The sequence below is a fragment of the Perca fluviatilis genome, chromosome 1 (assembly GCF_010015445.1).
Source record: "Perca fluviatilis chromosome 1, GENO_Pfluv_1.0, whole genome shotgun sequence".
NCBI lineage: Eukaryota > Metazoa > Chordata > Actinopteri > Perciformes > Percidae > Perca > Perca fluviatilis.
The window spans coordinates 3,526,196-3,545,248 of record NC_053112.1 but is presented as its reverse complement, the minus strand read 5'-3'; the positions used below and the strand labels follow the sequence as shown (position 1 = coordinate 3,545,248).

General features: G+C 43.9%; 1 protein-coding gene across 7 annotated transcripts in view; it reads left to right on the top strand.

Annotated features, from left to right (window-relative positions):
• The window catches only part of LOC120555401 (CSC1-like protein 2), a 50,452-nt gene that overhangs the window by 1,982 nt on the left and 29,417 nt on the right, over window positions 1-19,053 (top strand). For 3 of the 7 annotated variants that reach the window (XM_039794091.1, XM_039794086.1, XM_039794078.1), the window contains exons 2-7: window positions 779-858; window positions 10,245-10,289; window positions 11,376-11,466; window positions 14,222-14,259; window positions 14,791-14,933; window positions 18,554-18,616. In XM_039794091.1, coding sequence (XP_039650025.1) covers window positions 779-858; window positions 10,245-10,289; window positions 11,376-11,466; window positions 14,222-14,259; window positions 14,791-14,933; window positions 18,554-18,616 — 460 coding nt within the window. Of the gene's footprint in view, window positions 1-777; window positions 859-7,143; window positions 7,209-9,592; window positions 10,290-11,375; window positions 11,467-14,221; window positions 14,260-14,790; window positions 14,934-18,304; window positions 18,450-18,553; window positions 18,617-19,053 lie in introns of those variants that run through there. The other 4 variants (XM_039794117.1, XM_039794100.1, XM_039794108.1 and 1 more) reach the window with 4 other exon arrangements.

The following is a 19,053-nucleotide window of genomic DNA, read 5'->3' as shown; positions in this document are numbered from 1 at the left end:
GTGTCCGTGTGTTACTGTGTGTGTGTGTGTGTGTGTGTGTGTGTGTGTGTGTGTGTGTGTGTCAAACAGCAACACGTGTGTTGTTGCTGCTGTGTTGTTCACTGACTGTTGGAAAAATCAATACTGCAGCTTTATGGATCGACCCACATACGATGTTCCATCACACTCTCTCGCTTTAATTAAAAGGGTTTAACCTGGACTCTATGTCCCCATGTTTCTGTGTCTGATGGGAACATACACGCTAAAAGTCCTGATTATTTACATGGAGTCTGGTGGAGATATGCTGGCTCTATACACGCTAAAAGTCCTGATTATTTACATGAGTAAATTAATAAAATTTTGGTGGAGATATGCTTCTATACAGCTAAAAGTCTATTATTTACATGGAGTCTGGTGGAGATATGCTGGCTCTATACACGCTAAAAGTCCTGATTATTTACATGGAGTCTGGTGGAGATATGCTGGCTCTATACACGCTAAAAGTCCTGATTATTTACATGGAGTCTGGTGGAGATATGCTGGCTCTATACACACTAAAAGTCCTGATTATTAACATGGAGTCTGGTCCTCTAACTGCTGCTGAACATTAGTCCTGTAGGGTTACATTACAGCTTGGTTCTTGTTTAGTACTGGACCAGTTTCAGAGATTGTTAAATAGGGTCCAGCTTTAAAAATACTGAGGTACCCTTTTAATGACATCACCACGGTGACATCCCTGACCTTTGACCTACATCTTTTGACAGAAGTCTAACAGGAAGTCCTCCCCTCTCTTCTTCAGGTGCTGCTCTTCGTCTTCTCCATTCTGCGTAAGGTGGCGTGGGACTACGGCCGGCTGGCGCTGGTCACCGACGCTGACAGGTAAACACGCCGCTAACAGTGATGTCACGCAGGCGGGGACAGGGGGCGGGGCCTGTTTTGAGATTGGGGACTCTGGTTGGTTGTTCTCCACGCACTACGGGAACCAAACTGTTCACCTCGGGCTGCACAATTAATCACAACTTCATCCAAATCCCCACGTGGACCAGTCGCCCTGGTTTGTTTACTACAGGTCAGGGATGCACTGAATCCAGGACTGGGCTTCTGATTGGGCTGAATATTTGGGCTTTTTGACGTGGTTCTGGTTTCTGCCGAACCTTAGCATTTGTTCCCAGGGAACCGAACACTACGCTTGCACTCGGCACGCTACGCTGGTCGCTGTAGTGACGGCGCCGTTGGTTACGGGAAGGTGTTTACGTAGGTGGAGCGTTCAATGCAGCAGGCTGTGAGGAAGTGGACATGGAACTGGTGAGAAGAAATAGTGTTGTTTGGCAGAACTTTCAGTCAAAAGAAGGCCGTTCAAGTCCAGCTACATGTTCAATCTGTTCAATGCTGATTGGTCTGGTGGTGGCGAGGACCCTAAACTATACACAACATGGCCGCTGTTACAACATCTGGTCTGAAACATCTGAAAGAATACGAGTTGTGCACGAAGGAATCTCCAGACAGCAGCCAGAATGCAGCAACTTCAGGTACGGCAAAGGAAGGACAGTCCCTGTTTACTTCATTCATGTTTACTGGGTTCATGGACTGAGGATGGGAGGAGGAGTCAGCACCATCTCTACCAGGGGGTTCAGGATTCAGGATTCAGACCAACCCCAAAATCTGGATTCAGTGCATCCTTAGAATAAAAAAAGGGTCAAAAACTTTGGAAAAAAAAGCCACAAAAATCCTGATTTGAAAAACTACGGAGCGGCCCGAGGCCCAAAATCTCACGGTACAGATCCACTTTTGCGATTCGACTGAAGCGTGCGTGAAGCCATGGTTGATGCTCCGCGCCCCCTGACCGGCAGCTGATTGGACGAACGCGCCACGTGGGTCCGCCTGCTCGAGAATTTCAACCGAGCGTCATGTCGCCTCGGCCGGAATCCGATCTCATATCGTACTAAAATAGTTTCACCGAAACCTGTTTCTGAGAACATGTGAAGAGAGAAACGGGCCGTGCTGAATCGGTCTTCATTTCAGATCAACAAAGGTCAGTTTAGAAGATTTCCGTCTACTTCTATTGGACAGTCGCGTCGCGTTCAGCGCATTCATTTGCATAAAGATGGGCGTCGGCCAGCTTTTCGGATGCACAGCATTTTTGCAAATGCAGCGCCGCCTTCCCAGGATGCTTTGCGGGCGCGTTAAAGGTGCCCTGCCACACGTATTTCATGACTTTGTGGGTTAGGCGTCCGTGCTGTGGCGTCCTTGAGAACTGTAACTTGACCGGCATGAAATCGCCATATGTCAGACTGACCTGCAGCTCGCCGGTCATGGCCGAGCACGTGAAAACATACGGACCTAACCTTTCAAAAAATGCAAGGAGAAACGGTTTCGTATGGCAGTGCACCTTTTACAAGTCGCTTAACGTCACCCGTAGGAATAGAGGGGAGCGCGGCGCGACAGCAGCATCCCACGGCCAGGTGGATCTGCACCGTCAACGTGTGAGTTAATCTCACAGCAGAAGGAGTTTGTGGCGCCCCAATAATCCCGCTGATAGTTCCCCAGAAGACTCAGAAGTCCGTTTCTATAGACAGGGTTCATACGTTTTGAAAAAACCTGGAAAAGTTATGGAATTTAAAAAATGCTAATTCCAGGCCTGGAAAGGTTCTGGAAACCTAAAAAGACCCAGAAATTTTGGAAAAGTCATGGATGTTTTTATTTTTTTTTAACACAGCATAATAATATGTGATTAATATATATTAATAATTAAAAATATATTAATATTTTCACGTGGTCTTAACCTCAACGTTGTATTCGGGGAGCGATATGATTAATCCCTCTATGAACCACAGACATTATCCTTCATGTTATAGTTAAACCTCTGAGGGTCAACTTTAACACACATTAGTATTCTTATTTTATAATGTCGACTGAGATTTTCAGGAACACATAGTCATGGAAATTTGCCGAAAAAGTCATGGAAAAATCATGAAGAAGTCATGGAAAAGTTAAAATGCATATGAACCCTGTATAGAAGGGTTGTTGTGTTGTTAAAGGGGTGATAGAATGATTATATAGGGTATTTATCATGTTAAAGGGCTGATAGAATGATTATATAGGGTATTTATCATGTTAAAGGGCTGATAGAATGATTATATAGGGTATTTATCATGTTAAAGGGTGATAGAATGATTATATAGGGTATTTATCATGTTAAAGGGGTGATAGAATGATTATATAGGGTATTTATCATGTTAAAGGGGTGATAGAATGATTATATAGGGTATTTATCATGTTAAAGGGCTGATAGAATGATTATATAGGGTATTTATCATGTTAAAGGGGTGATAGAATGATTATATAGGGTATTTATCATGTTAAAGGGGTGATAGAATGATTATATAGGGTATTTATCATGTTAAAGGGGTGATAGAATGATTATATAGGGTATTTATCATGTTAAAGGGGTGATAGAATGATTATATAGGGTATTTATCATGTTAAAGGGGTGATAGAATGATTATATAGGGTATTTATCATGTTAAAGGGGTGATAGAATGATTATATAGGGTATTTATCATGTTAAAGGGGTGATAGAATGATTATATAGGGTATTTATCACGTTAAAGGGGTGATAGAATGATTATATAGGGTATTTATCATGTTAAAGGGGTGATAGAATGATTATATAGGGTATTTATCATGTTAAAGGGCTGATAGAATGATTATATAGGGTATTTATCACGTTAAAGGGGTGATAGAATGATTATATAGGGTATTTATCATGTTAAAGGGGTGATAGAATGATTATATAGGGTATTTTACACTGTTCCTTAAGGTCTCCTAATGGGGTATGTAACATTGGTTGGGCTGAAAATTGCCCGAATGCTATTTTATTAGGCCCTTAACTACCCTGTGAATATGGCTCTATTTGGAACAAGAGCTTTTCTTCCAAATATGGTATGCTCATGAATATTTAGAATGAGCTGCGCGCTGATTGGTTTGAGCAAACTACATAGAAACACATGGGAGACTCGACAGCAGGCCTCATATTTCAGACACTGCAAAGTTATACATTGTTTGTCGGGCTATTTCGTTATTAAATTCACTTCTGAGACTTTTTTAAGCGAGAAATCAACTATATAAAGCTCAAATATGGGCCGTTTATGAAAATTGATGGCTAATTGCAAATTTGGTAAGACTGTGTGTCGGAGTTCAGCGCCGGTGCTGCCTGTGTAGCTGCCTCGCCGCCCGGCCTGCCTTCCTTCACAGACCCCGGCCTGCTGTGAGGTACTTGGAGCTCGGTCACGACTGGCAGCCCACAGCACTCCATACCCGCGCAAAGTCACCGTCTCTTGGGCTAATGGACTACCAAACACCGCTGCTCTGACAGAGCTCCAGGGCCTGCAGCTCCTCTCTTCCTGCTAGCTAAATGGCCCGTTGTCGGTCTGCTTGTTACACCAGCAATCTCTTACCAAATGTTACACACATGTCACGCCACTTAGCTATACAACATATACCTAAATGTCTTATAAAGCTAACAACGGTGTCCGATTTCAAGTTAATGAATATTTGTGAAGACTAACTAGGTGTTTCGTTAGCTGCGACTGTCCCTTCAATCTACAAATCACGGATAGTTAGCTTCATTTTCGGCGTAATTCTTTAGAATTTTGTCACGCCACTTATACATTATCTACCTAAATATTTTGTTTATTTCCCCAATCGTTTGTTTAAATAACTCAACACATTATAATTACACACATTAAAAGATTAACTGGAACCTGTGGTAAGAGATTGCTGGTGTAACAAGCTCGCTGACCGCGCTCTCACTCACATACACCGGGCATTTAGCTAGCAGGAAGAGGGGAGCTGCAGGCCCTGGAGCTCTGTCAGGGCAGCGGTGTTTGGTAGTCCATTAGCCCAAGAGACGGTGACTTTGCGCGGGTATGGAGTGCTGTCGGCTGCCAGTCGTGACTGAGCTCCATCTATCTCTCAGCAGGCCGGGCGGCGAGGCAGCTACACAGGCAGCACCGGCGCTGAACTCCGACACACAGTCAGACAAAATTTGCAATTAGCCATCCATTTTCGTAAAACGGCCCATATTTGAGCTTTACATGGTTGATTTCTCGCATAAAAAAGTTTCAGAAGTGAACTTTGTAATGGAATAGCAGAGATCTGCGTGACCTAGATTCAGAAGACTACCTGATCTCAGGTCAGTTGTGTAGTATGTAAATGTCCTACCTGATCTCAGGTCAGTTGTGTAGTATGTAAATGTACTACCTGATCTCAGGTCAGTTGTGTAGTATGTAAATGTCTACCTGATCTCAGGTCAGTTGTGTAGCCTATGTAAATGTACTACCTGATCTCAGGTCAGTTGTGTAGTATGTAAATGTACTACCTGATCTCAGGTCAGTTGTGTAGTATGTAAATGTACTACCTGATCTCAGGTCAGTTGTGTAGTATGTAAATGTACTACCTGATCTCAGGTCAGTTGTGTGTATGTAAATGTACTACCTGATCTCAGGTCAGTTGTGTAGTATGTAAATGTTCTACCTGATCTCAGGTCAGTTGTGTAGCCTATGTAAATGTACTACCTGATCTCAGGTCAGTTGTGTAGTATGTAAATGTTCTACCTGATCTCAGGTCAGTTGTGTAGTATGTAAATGTACTACCTGATCTCAGGTCAGTTGTGTAGTATGTAAATGTTCTACCTGATCTCAGGTCAGTTGTGTAGCCTATGTAAATGTACTACCTGATCTCAGGTCAGTTGTGTAGTATGTAAATGTTCTACCTGTCTCAGGTCAGTTGTGTAGTATGTAAATGTACTAGATCTCAGGTCAGTTGTGTAGTATGTAAATGTTCTACCTGATCTCAGGTCAGTTGTGTAGCCTATGTAAAATGTACTACCTGATCTCAGGTCAGTTGTGTAGTATGTAAAATGTACTACCTGATCTCAGGTCAGTTGTGTAGTATGTAAATGTACTACCTGATCTCAGGTCAGTTGTGTAGCCTATGTAAATGTACACTGATCTCAGGTCAGTTGTGTAGTATGTAAAATGTTCTACCTGATCTCAGGTCAGTTGTGTAGTATGTAAATGTTCTACCTGATCTCAGGTCAGTTGTGTAGTATGTAAATGTTCTACCTGATCTCAGGTTAGTTGTGTAGTATGTAAATGTACTACCTGATCTCATCAGTTTGTAGCCTAGTAAATGTACTACCGCTCACGTATATATTACCTCGGCAGTTATGTAAACGCCGGTTAAATGGGAGGTGAACCAGGGGAGGCCCGTATGTGATGAACCCCGGAATGTACCTGATCCAGGTCAGTGTGCATGTAATCCCTCGCAGTTGTAGCCAGAAACCCCGCAGGGAGTATTAATACCTGTCACAGGTCTAGACCCTGCTCGGTCAGTGTAGTTGTAGACCTATCCGGTCAGTTGTTAGTAGTATGCTACCTGATCTCAGGTCAGTTGTAGCCTATGTAAAGTTCTACCTGATCTCAGGTCAGTTGTGTAGCCTATGTAAATGTACTACCTGATCTCAGGTCAGTTGTGTAGCCTATGTAAATGTACTACCTGATCTCAGGTCAGTTGTGTAGCCTATGTAAAGTACACCTATCTCAGGTCAGTTTGTAGCCTATGTAAATGTCTACCTGATCTCAGGTCAGTTGTGTAGCCTATGTAAATGTTCTACCTGATCTCAGGTCAGTTGTGTAGCCTATGTAAATGTACTACCTGATCTCAGGTCAGTTGTGTAGCCTATGTAAATGTACTACCTGATCTCAGGTCAGTTGTGTAGCCTATGTAAATGTTGGGGCGTGACCGTTCTCTTAATACACCCATGGGCTGACACAGGTTCTGGTTTTGAGATGCTTGCGTAAGCAACTCAGCTTTGTTGGGATTCGCCCGTTTTCAGCGGCAGTTTCAAAATATGAGATTTTCATAGTAAAGGGGTGTCAGTGGGACTTTGAGCTTCTATGTATGTCCTATTTACCCACCGAACTGTCGTTATTACACTATGACAGGGTAAAATCGGTTTTGCATTATATCACCCCTTTAAAGTCTGTTTTCCACGTTAAACACAACGTGATGTAATAAGGGCCTGGTGGTGGTGATGGTGGTGATGATGATGATGATGATGATGATGATGATGTCTGTGGTCTGTGTGTTTCCCTCCTGAAGACTGAAGAAGCGTTTCAGCGACCACGAGGAGCGGGAATAGTATGTTGGCGCTTCCTCCGTGTTTGGTTTGTCCGCTAACATCTTCCTCCTCTTCCTCCTCATCCTCTGGTTTCATTAACAGGTTCTGCTCTCTGATTGGTGCACTAACTACACTCTTTCTTCTCCTGTTCACTGGGGGTATGGGGGGTAATCAGTGCCACGTGTGTTACCGTGGAGATGAAGTCGTCCCCCCCCCCCCCACATTACAAACATGGTGGGAAAGCGAGAGCAGTTAATAAATATTTGGTGAAGATGGTTTCTGCGAGTCTGGGGGGGAAATCAAACCACCAACAACAGGTGGCACTGATCAGCCCCCATACACCATCAATACTTGTGTGTGTCTGTGTCTGTGTTAGGGCTGGACCCGAATATTCGAATATTTGTTCGGTGGGTTGGTATTCGATTTTAAAATTTGACATTCGAATATTCGTTGTTGTTTTTTTTTTTGGTTTATTTATTTTCTTATTTTCTATTCGATGCTCATTACTACCGAAGCTTCGAAGCTCAAAAAATGGTATTCGGACCAGCCCTAGTCTGTGTGTGTGTGTGTGTGTGTGTGTGTGTGTGTGTTATTTAAAGGTAAAAAGAGGATCTCTGGATAACTCTCTGTTGGCTAACAGATGTGATGCTAATGCTGTTGTTCCACTCTCTTGCATGGATCGACTCGACACAACTTTTTGGGGTTTTCCATAACTGAAAGTAGTTGATAGTACTGCTGCTACTTTTACTGGTACCTACTGGGTCCTGGTACTTTTACTGGTACGTACTGGGTCCTGGTACTTTTACTGGTACGTACTGGGTCCTGGTACTTTTACTGGTACGTACTGGGTCCTGGTACTTTTACTGGGTCCTGGGTCCAAGCCAGCCAAGCCGATACTAAAAGGCTTTAAGATGAGTGAAGGCAGGGTTGGGAACTATTTAAAAATATAGACTTTCTTATATATATAAGTTTGAAATGGTCTTTATAGTCTCAGGGCGCTTTCACACCTATAGTTCAGGGGACTCTGTGCCCTTCAGGGACCTATAGTTCAGGGGACTCTGTGCCCTTCAGGGACCTATAGTTCAGGGGACTGTGTGCCCTTCAGAGACCTATAGTTAGGGGGACTCTGTGCCCTTCAGGGACCTATAGTTCAGGGGACTGTGTGACCTTCAGGGACCTATAGTTCAGGGGACTGTGTGACATTCAGGGACCTATAGTTAGGGGGACTCTGTGCCCTTCAGGGACCTATAGTTCAGGGGACTTTCTGTGCCCTTCAGGGACCTATAGTTCAGGGGACTGTGTGACCTTCAGGGACCTATAGTTCAGGGGACTGTGTCTCAGGGCCTATAGTTTCTGTGCCCTTCAGGGACCTATAGTTAGGGGACTCTGTGCCCTTCAGGGACCTATAGTTCAGGGGACTCTGTGCCCTTCAGGGACCTATAGTTCAGGGGACTCTGTGCCCTTCAGGGACCTATAGTTCAGGGGACTCTGTGCCCTTCAGGGACCTATAGTTAGGGGGACTCTGTGCCCTTCAGGGACCTATAGTTCAGGGGACTCTGTGCCCTTCAGGGACCTATAGTTAGGGGGCTCCTGTCCCTTCAGGCCCTATAGTTCAGGGGACTCTGTGCCCTTCAGGGACCTATAGTTCAGGGGACTCTGTGCCCTCCAGGGACCTATAGTTCAGGGACTCTGTGCCCTTCAGGGACCTATAGTTCAGGGACTCTGTGCCCTTCAGGGACCCTATAGTTCAGGGGACTCTGTGCCCTTCAGGGACCTATAGTTCAGGGGGACTCTGTGCCCTTCAGGGACCTATAGTTCAGGGGCTCTGTGCCCTTCAGGGACCTATAGTTCAGGGGACTCTGTGCCCTTCAGGGACCTATAGTTCAGGGACTCTGTGCCCTTCAGGGACCCTATAGTTCAGGGGCTCTCCCTTCAGGCAGGACTCTGTGCCCTTCAGGGACCTATAGTTCAGGGGACTCTGTGCCCTTCAGGGACCTATAGTTCAGGGGACTCTGTGCCCTTCAGGGACCTATAGTTCGGGGACTCTGTGCCCTTCAGGGACCTATAGTTCAGGCTCGCCCATCCGCCCTTCAGGACCATAGTTCAGGGACTCTGTGCCCTTCAGGGACCTATAGTTCAGGAGACTCTGTGCCCTTCAGGGACCTATAGTTCAGGGGACTCTGTGCCCTTCAGGGACCTATAGTTAGGGGGACTCTGTGCCCTTCAGGGACCCTATATAGTTCAGGTCCTAGGGCCCTGTGCCCTCAGGGACCTATAGTTCAGGGCTCTGTGCCCTTCAGGGACCTATATCTCTGTGCTCAGTATAGTGCTTTTCAGTATAGGGCAGGGCCAGGGCTCACAAGCATGCAGCGGTGTGTGCCCTAAAGGCCTCCAATAGGGCAGGGGCAGCTGGGGCTCTGTGCCTTCAGGGACCTATAGTTCAGGGGACTCTGTGCCCTTCAGGGACCTATAGTTCAGGAGACTCTGTGCCCTTCAGGGACCTATAGTTCAGGGGACTCTGTGCCCTTCAGGGACCTATAGTTCAGGGGACTCTGTGCCCTTCAGGGACCTATAGTTCAGGGGACTCTGTGCCCTTCAGGGACCTATAGTTCAGGGGACTCTGTGCCCTTCAGGGACCTATAGTTAGGGGGACTCTGTGCCCTTCAGGGACCTATAGTTCAGGAGACTCTGTGCCCTTCAGGGACCTATAGTTCAGGGGACTCTGTGCCCTTCAGGGACCTATAGTTACAGGGCATCAGGGGGGAAGTTGCAGCATTGTTGCAGATGGCTTACAGAGCTGTAGCCGAGCCAAAGTAGCTCTTTAATAATTATAAATTATAAAATAAAACACTGATACAGATAATCTGCAAATTGCCAAATATGGTGTCACAGCATTTTCTGGGCGTCGGCAGCGGGAACCAAAAAGGGAAAAGTACTGGTACCAAAAAAACAGTGTCGAGTCGAGCGCAGGTGAGATGCTAACAGGTGTGATGCTAACAGATCTGATGCTAACGGGTGTGATGCTAACGGGTGTGATGCTAACCCCACTCTACACTTGTCTTCATGTTTACTGTTAATTCAGCCTGAGACGAGACACAGATAACTATGAAGCGGTAACAGGCAACAGGTAACAGGCCGTGTGTGTCTGTAGCTCAGTGATGTAATCCCCCGTGGCGTGCTAGATGGTTAGCTACCTCCACACAACCAGCGCTCTGAAGAGCATCCTTTACTCGAGGAAACGTAGAAACACTGGCAGCGGGTCTATGTTCCCAGGCTCCTATCCTCCCCACATCAATATGTTTTTATATTTTAATATGACACATTAAGGAGAACGGACGGACAGTTGTCATGAGTTTTTGTGGAACCTTTTGTAAGCTAATAACCCTTATATCAAGAACATAAGACCCTGGGAACAGGTAGTTATTATTCTAAGTGTCTGACAACATTATGGGATGGATCCCTACAGAGATAGACCTTTTAGTTAAAGAGTAAGATCCTTTCAGTTTAACATGAAACAGCCCCGAAATCACCATCACCAAACTACACCAGACTCCATGTAAATAATCAGGACTTTTAGCGTGTATAGAGCCAGCATATCTCCACCAGACTCCATGTAAATAATCAGGACTTTTAGTGTGTATAGAGCCAGCATATCTCCACATGTAAATGGGTGAATTAAGGGTTTATTTCAACCAAACCAGGGTGGTGATTGTTGGAACAGTGGAAAGATGAACCAAGACGGCTTTTGATAGTTTTATTTAGTTTCTGTCCACTTTGAATGAAGTGTGTTTTACGATGATAAAAGTCCTGATTATTTACATGGAGTCTGGTGGAGTTTGGTGATGGTGATTTCGGGGCTGTTTCATGTTAAACTAAAAGGTCTATCTCTGTAGGGATCCATCCCATAATGTTGTCAGACACTTAGAATAATAATCTGAGTCTGTCAGCAGCAACAACAGAACTTTTAGTGGAGGCTGACTGGACCCCCCCTCCCCCAGATATTATGTACATTTGGTGATAAAGTTTTATTTAAAGAGCTGTTAGTGTCTCGTCCATGTTGTTGTTTCCAGATAGAATCACCTTGATGTTTGTGTTTCTACTTCCTATTATGTTAGCTCCCTCTGTGTTCAGGAGTCCAATCAGCTTTCAGGTCAAAGGTCAGAGCGGCTAACACGCTAACAGCCAGCTGACTGCTTCCTGTGTGTGTCCACAGCGTTGCCTCGGCGATGCACTCGGAGACGCCCGACCGCTACGAACGCCTCACCTCTGTCTCCTCCTCCGTCGACTTCGACCAGAGAGACAACGTAAGGACACTTTCATCCCTCCTCATCCTCCCCATACACTGCTCGCTGTGGATGTCTGTTTGGGTCCCTAATTACTTAGTTAGAAAGGGCACAGAATGCCGATAATGTGATGTAAAATGAACGTATGAAGAGCACAAACTGTGAATGGTATAGCAAAGTCAGTTGGGTCATTCCATCCAATACTCTCTGATGTAAACATGTCAGAAGGGCTTTTCTTCTAAGCCTCAAACAACTTTGAATATTTTAAAAGGTATGAATACTACCCTGACTGTATGAAAGATGTGGAACATTTTATATAAGGTTATACAGAGACCCTGATACAGAGACCCTGATACAGAGACCTGATACAGAGACCCTGATACAGAGACCCTGATACAGAGACACTGATACAGATATACAGAGACACTGATACAGAGACACTGATACAGATACACTGATACAGAGACACTGATACAGAGACCCTGATACAGAGACACTGATACAGAGACCTGATACAGAGACACTGATACAGAGACCCTGATACAGAGACACTGATACAGAGACACTGATACAGAGACACAGATACAGAGACACTGATACAGAGACCCTGATACAGAGACACTGATACAGAGACCCTGATACAGAGACACTGATACAGAGACACTGATACAGAGACCCTGATACAGAGACACTGATACAGAGACCCTGATACAGAGACACTGATACAGAGACACTGATACAGAGACACTGATACAGATATACAGAGACACTGATACAGAGACACTGATACAGATATACAGAGACACTGATACAGAGACACTGATACAGATATACAGAGACACTGATACAGAGACACTGATACAGATATACAGAGACACTGATACAGATATACAGAGACACTGATACAGATATACAGAGACACTGATACAGAGACACTGATACAGATATACAGAGACACTGATACAGATATACAGATACACTGATACAGATACACTGATACAGATACACTGATACAGGACACTGATACAGAGACACTGATACAGATACACTGATACAGATATACAGATACACTGATACAGATATACAGATACACTGATACAAAGACACTGATACAGATATACAGATACACTGATACAGATATACAGATACACTGATACAGATATACAGATACACTGATACAGATATACAGAGACACTGATACAGATATACAGATACAGATACACTGATACAGTGTACAGAGACACTGATACAGAGACACTGATACAGATATACAGAGACACTGATACAGATATACAGAGACACTGATACAGATATACAGAGACACTGATACAGAGACACTGATACAGATATACAGAGACACTGATACAGATATACAGAGACACTGATACAGATATACAGAGACACTGATACAGAGACACTGATACAGATATACAGAGACACTGATACAGATATACAGATACACTGATACAGATACACTGATACAGATACACTGATACAGAGACACTGATACAGAGACACTGATACAGAGACACTGATACAGATACACTGATACAGATATACAGATACACTGATACAGATATACAGATACACTGATACAGATACACTGATACAGATATACAGATACACTGATACAGATATACAGATACACTGATACAGATATACAGATACACTGATACAGATATACAGAGACACTGATACAAGACACTGATACAGATACACTGATACAGATATACAGATACACTGATACAGATATACAGAGACACTGATACAGATACACTGATACAGATACACTGATACAGATACACTGATACAGATATACAGAGACACTGATACAGATACACTGATACAGATACACTGATACAGATATACAGAGACACTGATACAGATATACAGATACACTGATACAGATATACAGATACACTGATACAGATATACAGATACACTGATACAGATATACAGATACACTGATACAGATATACAGATACACTGATACAGATACACTGATACAGATATACAGAGACACTGATACAGATATACAGATACACTGATACAGATACACTGTAAGATATACAGATACACTGATACAGATATACAGATTCACTGATACAGATATACAGATATACAGATACACTGATACAGATATACAGATACACTGATACAGATATACAGATACACTGATACAGATACACTGATACAGATATACAGAGACACTGATACAGATACACTGATACAGATACACTGATACAGATACACTGATACAGATATACAGATACACTGATACAGATATACAGAGACACTGATACAGATATACAGATACACTGATACAGATATACAGAGACACTGATACAGATATACAGAGACACTGATACAGATATACAGATACACTGATACAGATATACAGATACACTGATACAGATATACAGAGACACTGATACAGATATACAGATACACTGATACAGATACACTGATACAGATATACAGAGACACTGATACAGATATACAGAGACACTGATACAGATATACAGATACACTGATACAGATATACAGAGACACTGATACAGATATACAGAGACACTGATACAGATATACAGATACACTGATACAGATACACTGATACAGATATACAGATACACTGATACAGATATACAGAGACACTGATACAGATATACAGATACACTGATACAGATATATAGAGACACTGATTCAGAGATACAGTCTATTGTCCTCCTTCTCCTCCCTTTCTCTCTCTTCCTGATTGTTCTGTTTGTTCCTGCAGGGTTTCTGCTCGTGGCTGACGGCCATCTTCAGAATAAAGTGAGTATCAGTCTCATATGAGCTAACGTAGCTCCACATATTCTCTGTGGTCTCATATATGAGCTAACGTAGCTTCACATATTCTCTGTGGTCTCATATATGAGCTAACGTAGCTTCACATATTCTCTGTGGTCTCATATATGAGCTAACGTAGCTTCACATATTCTCTGTGCTCTCATATATGAGCTAACGTAGCTTCACATATTCTCTGTGCTCTCATATATGAGCTAACGTAGCTTCACATATTCTCTGTGCTCTCATATGAGCCATTAAAAAGCTGCTGAAGACTCACTAGTTTAAACTGGCTTTTGGCTCATGTATATAATTTTGTGTTTTTAAGTCTTTTAATTTTAAATGATCCATTGGTATTTGTTTGGCTTTCTCATTCTGCTGTTGGGCTCTTATTTCTTATTTCTTATTTCTTACACTCTGTGACTTTGTCTGTAACAGGTGCTATATCAAATGAACGTAGAGTTGTTATCTGCGGATCTCTGAGCTGGTTTGTTTGGACTCTTCCTCCTCTTCCTCTAGGGATGAAGAGATCAGGGAGAAGTGTGGCGAGGATGCGGTCCACTACCTGTCCTTCCAGCGCCACATCATCGGCCTGCTGGTCGTGGTCGGGGTCCTCTCCGTCGGCATCGTCCTGCCCGTCAACTTCTCCGGAGACCTGCTGGGTAAGCATCACACCGCCAGCAGCCAATCAGGAGCCGCTCAGAGCATCAATAACGCTACTGCAGCAGCCAATCAGGAGCCGCTCAGAGCATCAATAACGCTACTGCAGCAGCCAATCAGGAGCCGCTCAGAGCGTCACTAACGCCACTGCAGCAGCCAATCAGGAGCCACTCATTTTGTTTCCGAATCATGGAGCTCGTTAGGGGGCGCTATGGAGCTCGTTAGGGGGGCACTATGGAGCTCGTTAGGGGGCACTATGGAGCTCGTTAGGCGCTATGGAGCTCGTTAGGGAGCTATGGAGCTCGTTAGGGCTATGGAGCTTGTTAGGGGGGAGCTCTGGAGCTCGTTAGGGGGCGCTATGGAGCTCGTTAGGGGGGAGCTATGGAGCTCTGGAGCTCGTTAGGGGAGAGCTATGGAGCTCGTTAGGGGGGAGCTATGGAGCTCGTTAGGGGGGCGCTATGGAGCTAGTTAGGGGGGAGCTATGGAGCTAGTTAGAGGCTATGGAGCTCGTTAGGGGCTATGGGCTACGTTAGGGCCTATGGAGCTCCGTTAGAGGCCCATGGAGCGTTTGGGACGCGCTATGGAGCTCCGTTAGGGCTATGGAGCTCATTAGGGCTATGGAGCGCTTCGTTTGGGGCGCTATGGGCTCGTTAGGGGTGCTATGGAGCTCGTTAGAGCTATGGAGCTCTCGATTAAGGCGCTATGGAGCTACGTTAGGGCTATGGAGCTCGTTAGAGCCTATGGAGCTTCGTTAGGGCTATGGGCTTGGTTGAGGCTATGGAGCTTGTTAGGGGGGTATAGCACTCGTTAAGGGGCTATGGAGCTCGTTAGGGGGGCGCTATGGAGCTCGTTAGGGCGTATGGGCTTCGTTAGGGGGAGCTATGGAGCTCGTTTTGGGGCACTATGGAGCTCGTTTTGGGGCGCTATGGAGCTCGTTTTGGGGCGCTATGGAGCTCGTTAGGGGGCGCTATGGAGCTCGTTAGGCTAAGGAGCTCGTTTTGGGGCTATGGGCTTCGTTAGGGGCTATGGGCTTCGTTTGGGGCTATGGGCTTCGTTTGGGGCCTGTGGGAGCTTCTTAAGGCTATGGGCTCGTTAGGGTATGGAGCTCGTTAGGGGCTATGGAGCTCGTTAGGCTATGGGCTTCGTTAGGCCTATGGAGCTTCGTTAGGGCTAAGGAGCTCGTTAGGGCTATGGAGCTCGTTAGGGGGGTGCTATGGAGCTCGTTAGGGGGCGCTAAGGAGCTCGTTAGAGCTAAGGGCTCGTTAGGCGTAAGGGAGCTCGTTAGGGGGCGCTATGGAGCTCGTTAGGGGGGCGCTAAGGAGCTCGTTAGGGGGGCGCTAAGGAGCGTTAGGGGGCGCTATGGAGCTCGTTTGGGGGCGCTAAGGAGCTCGTTAGGGGGGTGCTATGGAGCTCGTTAGGGGGCGCTAAGAAGCTCGTTAGGGGGCCTGGCAACGCCCGAGTCCAGTCACTACAGAACTTTGTAGTTTTCGTCAGGTCTCATGTTTGCACATTTTTATTTTTCATGATGCTAAGCCCCTCAAAAATGTGAGTGACGCGTCGGAATAATAATAATTATTATAATAATAATTATTATTATAATAATAATAATAATCCTTAGGTTCCTCACACTTGTAGTGCAAGGCACCATTGGGGCAATATGTTAGTTGTGCAATATCTCATTGTGCAACGGCTGTGCTACACTTATTGCGGAGAAAGCAGCCGACAGGGTTGTTAGTTAGAAACTGCCACTGAAAGGAGGAGTTAATGTGCTACTATATACAGTAGGGACCTGTCTAATGTATGAGAGTATTACTATATAGGGACCTGTCTAATGTATGAGAGTATTACTATATAGGGACCTGTCTAATGTATGAGAGTATTACTATATAGGGACCTGTCTAATGTATGAGAGTATTACTATATAGGTACCTGTCTAATGTATATGAGAGTATTACTATATAGGGACCTGTCTAATGTATGAGAGTATTACTATATAGGGACCTGTCTAATGTATGAGAGTATTACTATATAGGGACCTGTCTAATGTATGAGAGTATGTTTTGTGTTGCATGAGAGTATGTGTTGAGAGATTTTCTGTATTTTGTGTTGTCTTTGTAAAGCTGCGAAACGTCCAAAGTCCAAAACTAATGTCTCTTCGGGGACAATAAATTATAATCTTTCTTATCAAACCGAAACATACAGCCCGAGTATTAACACAACGCTGACAGTAAGAGTTTTAAACATAATTCCCCCCAAAAAAAGCAGGAAAAGTCAAAGAAAACAGTTTCCCTCCAAAATGTAGGCTAGCTTTAGTGCGTATCTAGCTTTTCTTAGCTTCGTCCTCAGTGCAACGTAGGAAAGCTTAGCTTGTAGCTCTTCATAGTTCTAGTTAGTTTGTTCTTCCTGCAGGCTAAGAGTTGTCTAACTACAGTCTGTTTCTCTTTTAGCTTTGAGTAGCTTTATTCACTATAAAGGTAATCCGTAAACCTCCATCACACATGTTTACATCATCAACCTCGAATTGAAGACGTCGCTAGTTGCTTATATACAGCGGCACTCATACGTTTATGAACCCATGCTAAAGTTGACTAAAAAGAGGAATAAAAAAAATCTTCTTTTGGAAATTGATCTTAATGCCTTAATTAAAAAAAATTTAAGGACACCAATTTTATTTGTGAATGAGTAATGCATCGTAAATAAATAAATGTTCTTCCTTAAAATACAGGGGGCATAAGTCAGTACACCCCTATGTTAGATTCCCATAGAGGCAGGCAGATTGTTATTATAAAGGCCAGTTATTTCATGGATCCAGACACACACACACACACACATATCACCACATAACCTTCACCATACCTACAGATTGGCATGGGGTACGTTCCATAAAATCATCTCTCAATGCAAATCAGACCAGCTATTATGCTGACTGAAATAAAACCATACCAATCTCTAGGTATGGTGAAGTGTGTGTGTGTGTGTGTGTGTGTGTGTGTGTGTGTGTGTGTGTGTGTGTGTGTGTGTGTGTGTGTGTGTGTGTGTGTGTCTGTGTCTGTGTGTTTTCGTGTGTGTGTGGCTATTTTAATTCCAAAGGCCAAGGGAACTTTATCAGGATGCATGAAATAACTGGCCTTTAAAAATAAAAGTCTGCCTGCCTCGATGGGAATTTAACATAGGGATATACTGACTTATGCCCCCTGTATTTTAAGGAAGAACATTTATTTATTTACGATACATTATTCATTCACTAAGAAAATTGGTGTCCTTAAACGATTTTTCCTAATTTTTTTTAATTAAGATCAATTTCCAAAAGATGATTTTTTTGTATTCCTCTTTTTAGCCAACTTTAGCATGGGGTCACAAACGTATGAGTGCCACTGTAAGTAAAAGATGATCTGTTCTAACACTCGTTACAGGTTACATTGCAGCTTTCAAGCCCTGTGAGTATATGAGAGGTCATCCTTCTGACTGCTGGCGCTGTTGTTGTAACTTATCAGAACACATTTCTCAATGTCTGAACTGTGAGTTTGTTTGTTTGAACGGTTGGTACGTTGAACTCTGTGAGGAGTGTTTCTGTCTCTGAGCTTCTCACGGTCTTCTCACCTTGTGTCTGATTGGTCTATAGTCAGAATTATCAGTAAGGAGGCTTTCCTAAGCCAAGGAGTCCCGGGACCTCCTTCTAAAGAAGGTAACAGCAGTCAGCTCGGAGCTGTAGGTCTGCAGCCCTGCAGGTAGGGTTGGGTACCGAAACAAAATACTAAAATATTATTGTCCACAGATGTGAACATTTCTCTTTGGTTTCACCAAGAATACAAGAGAGACAGGACATTACAAACTGAACATAGCCAAGACGGCAAGACGGACAACACAGACAAATACATTCCATAAAAAGTGACTTTACAAATTCACTAAATTAAATAAGTACATAAATAGATATTATAGCCTACTAAAAATTCTTGCTGTGCATAAAAACTTGCAACCCGGAAGTCTGCCTAATTCTTAAGTACGGTTCCCGGTGTCATTTAGCGCCTTCACAGCATTGGGGACTAGGGATTGCACAATTAATCGCAATTTTATCGAAATCGCAATATGGACTACTGCAATATCCAAATCAATTTATCGATA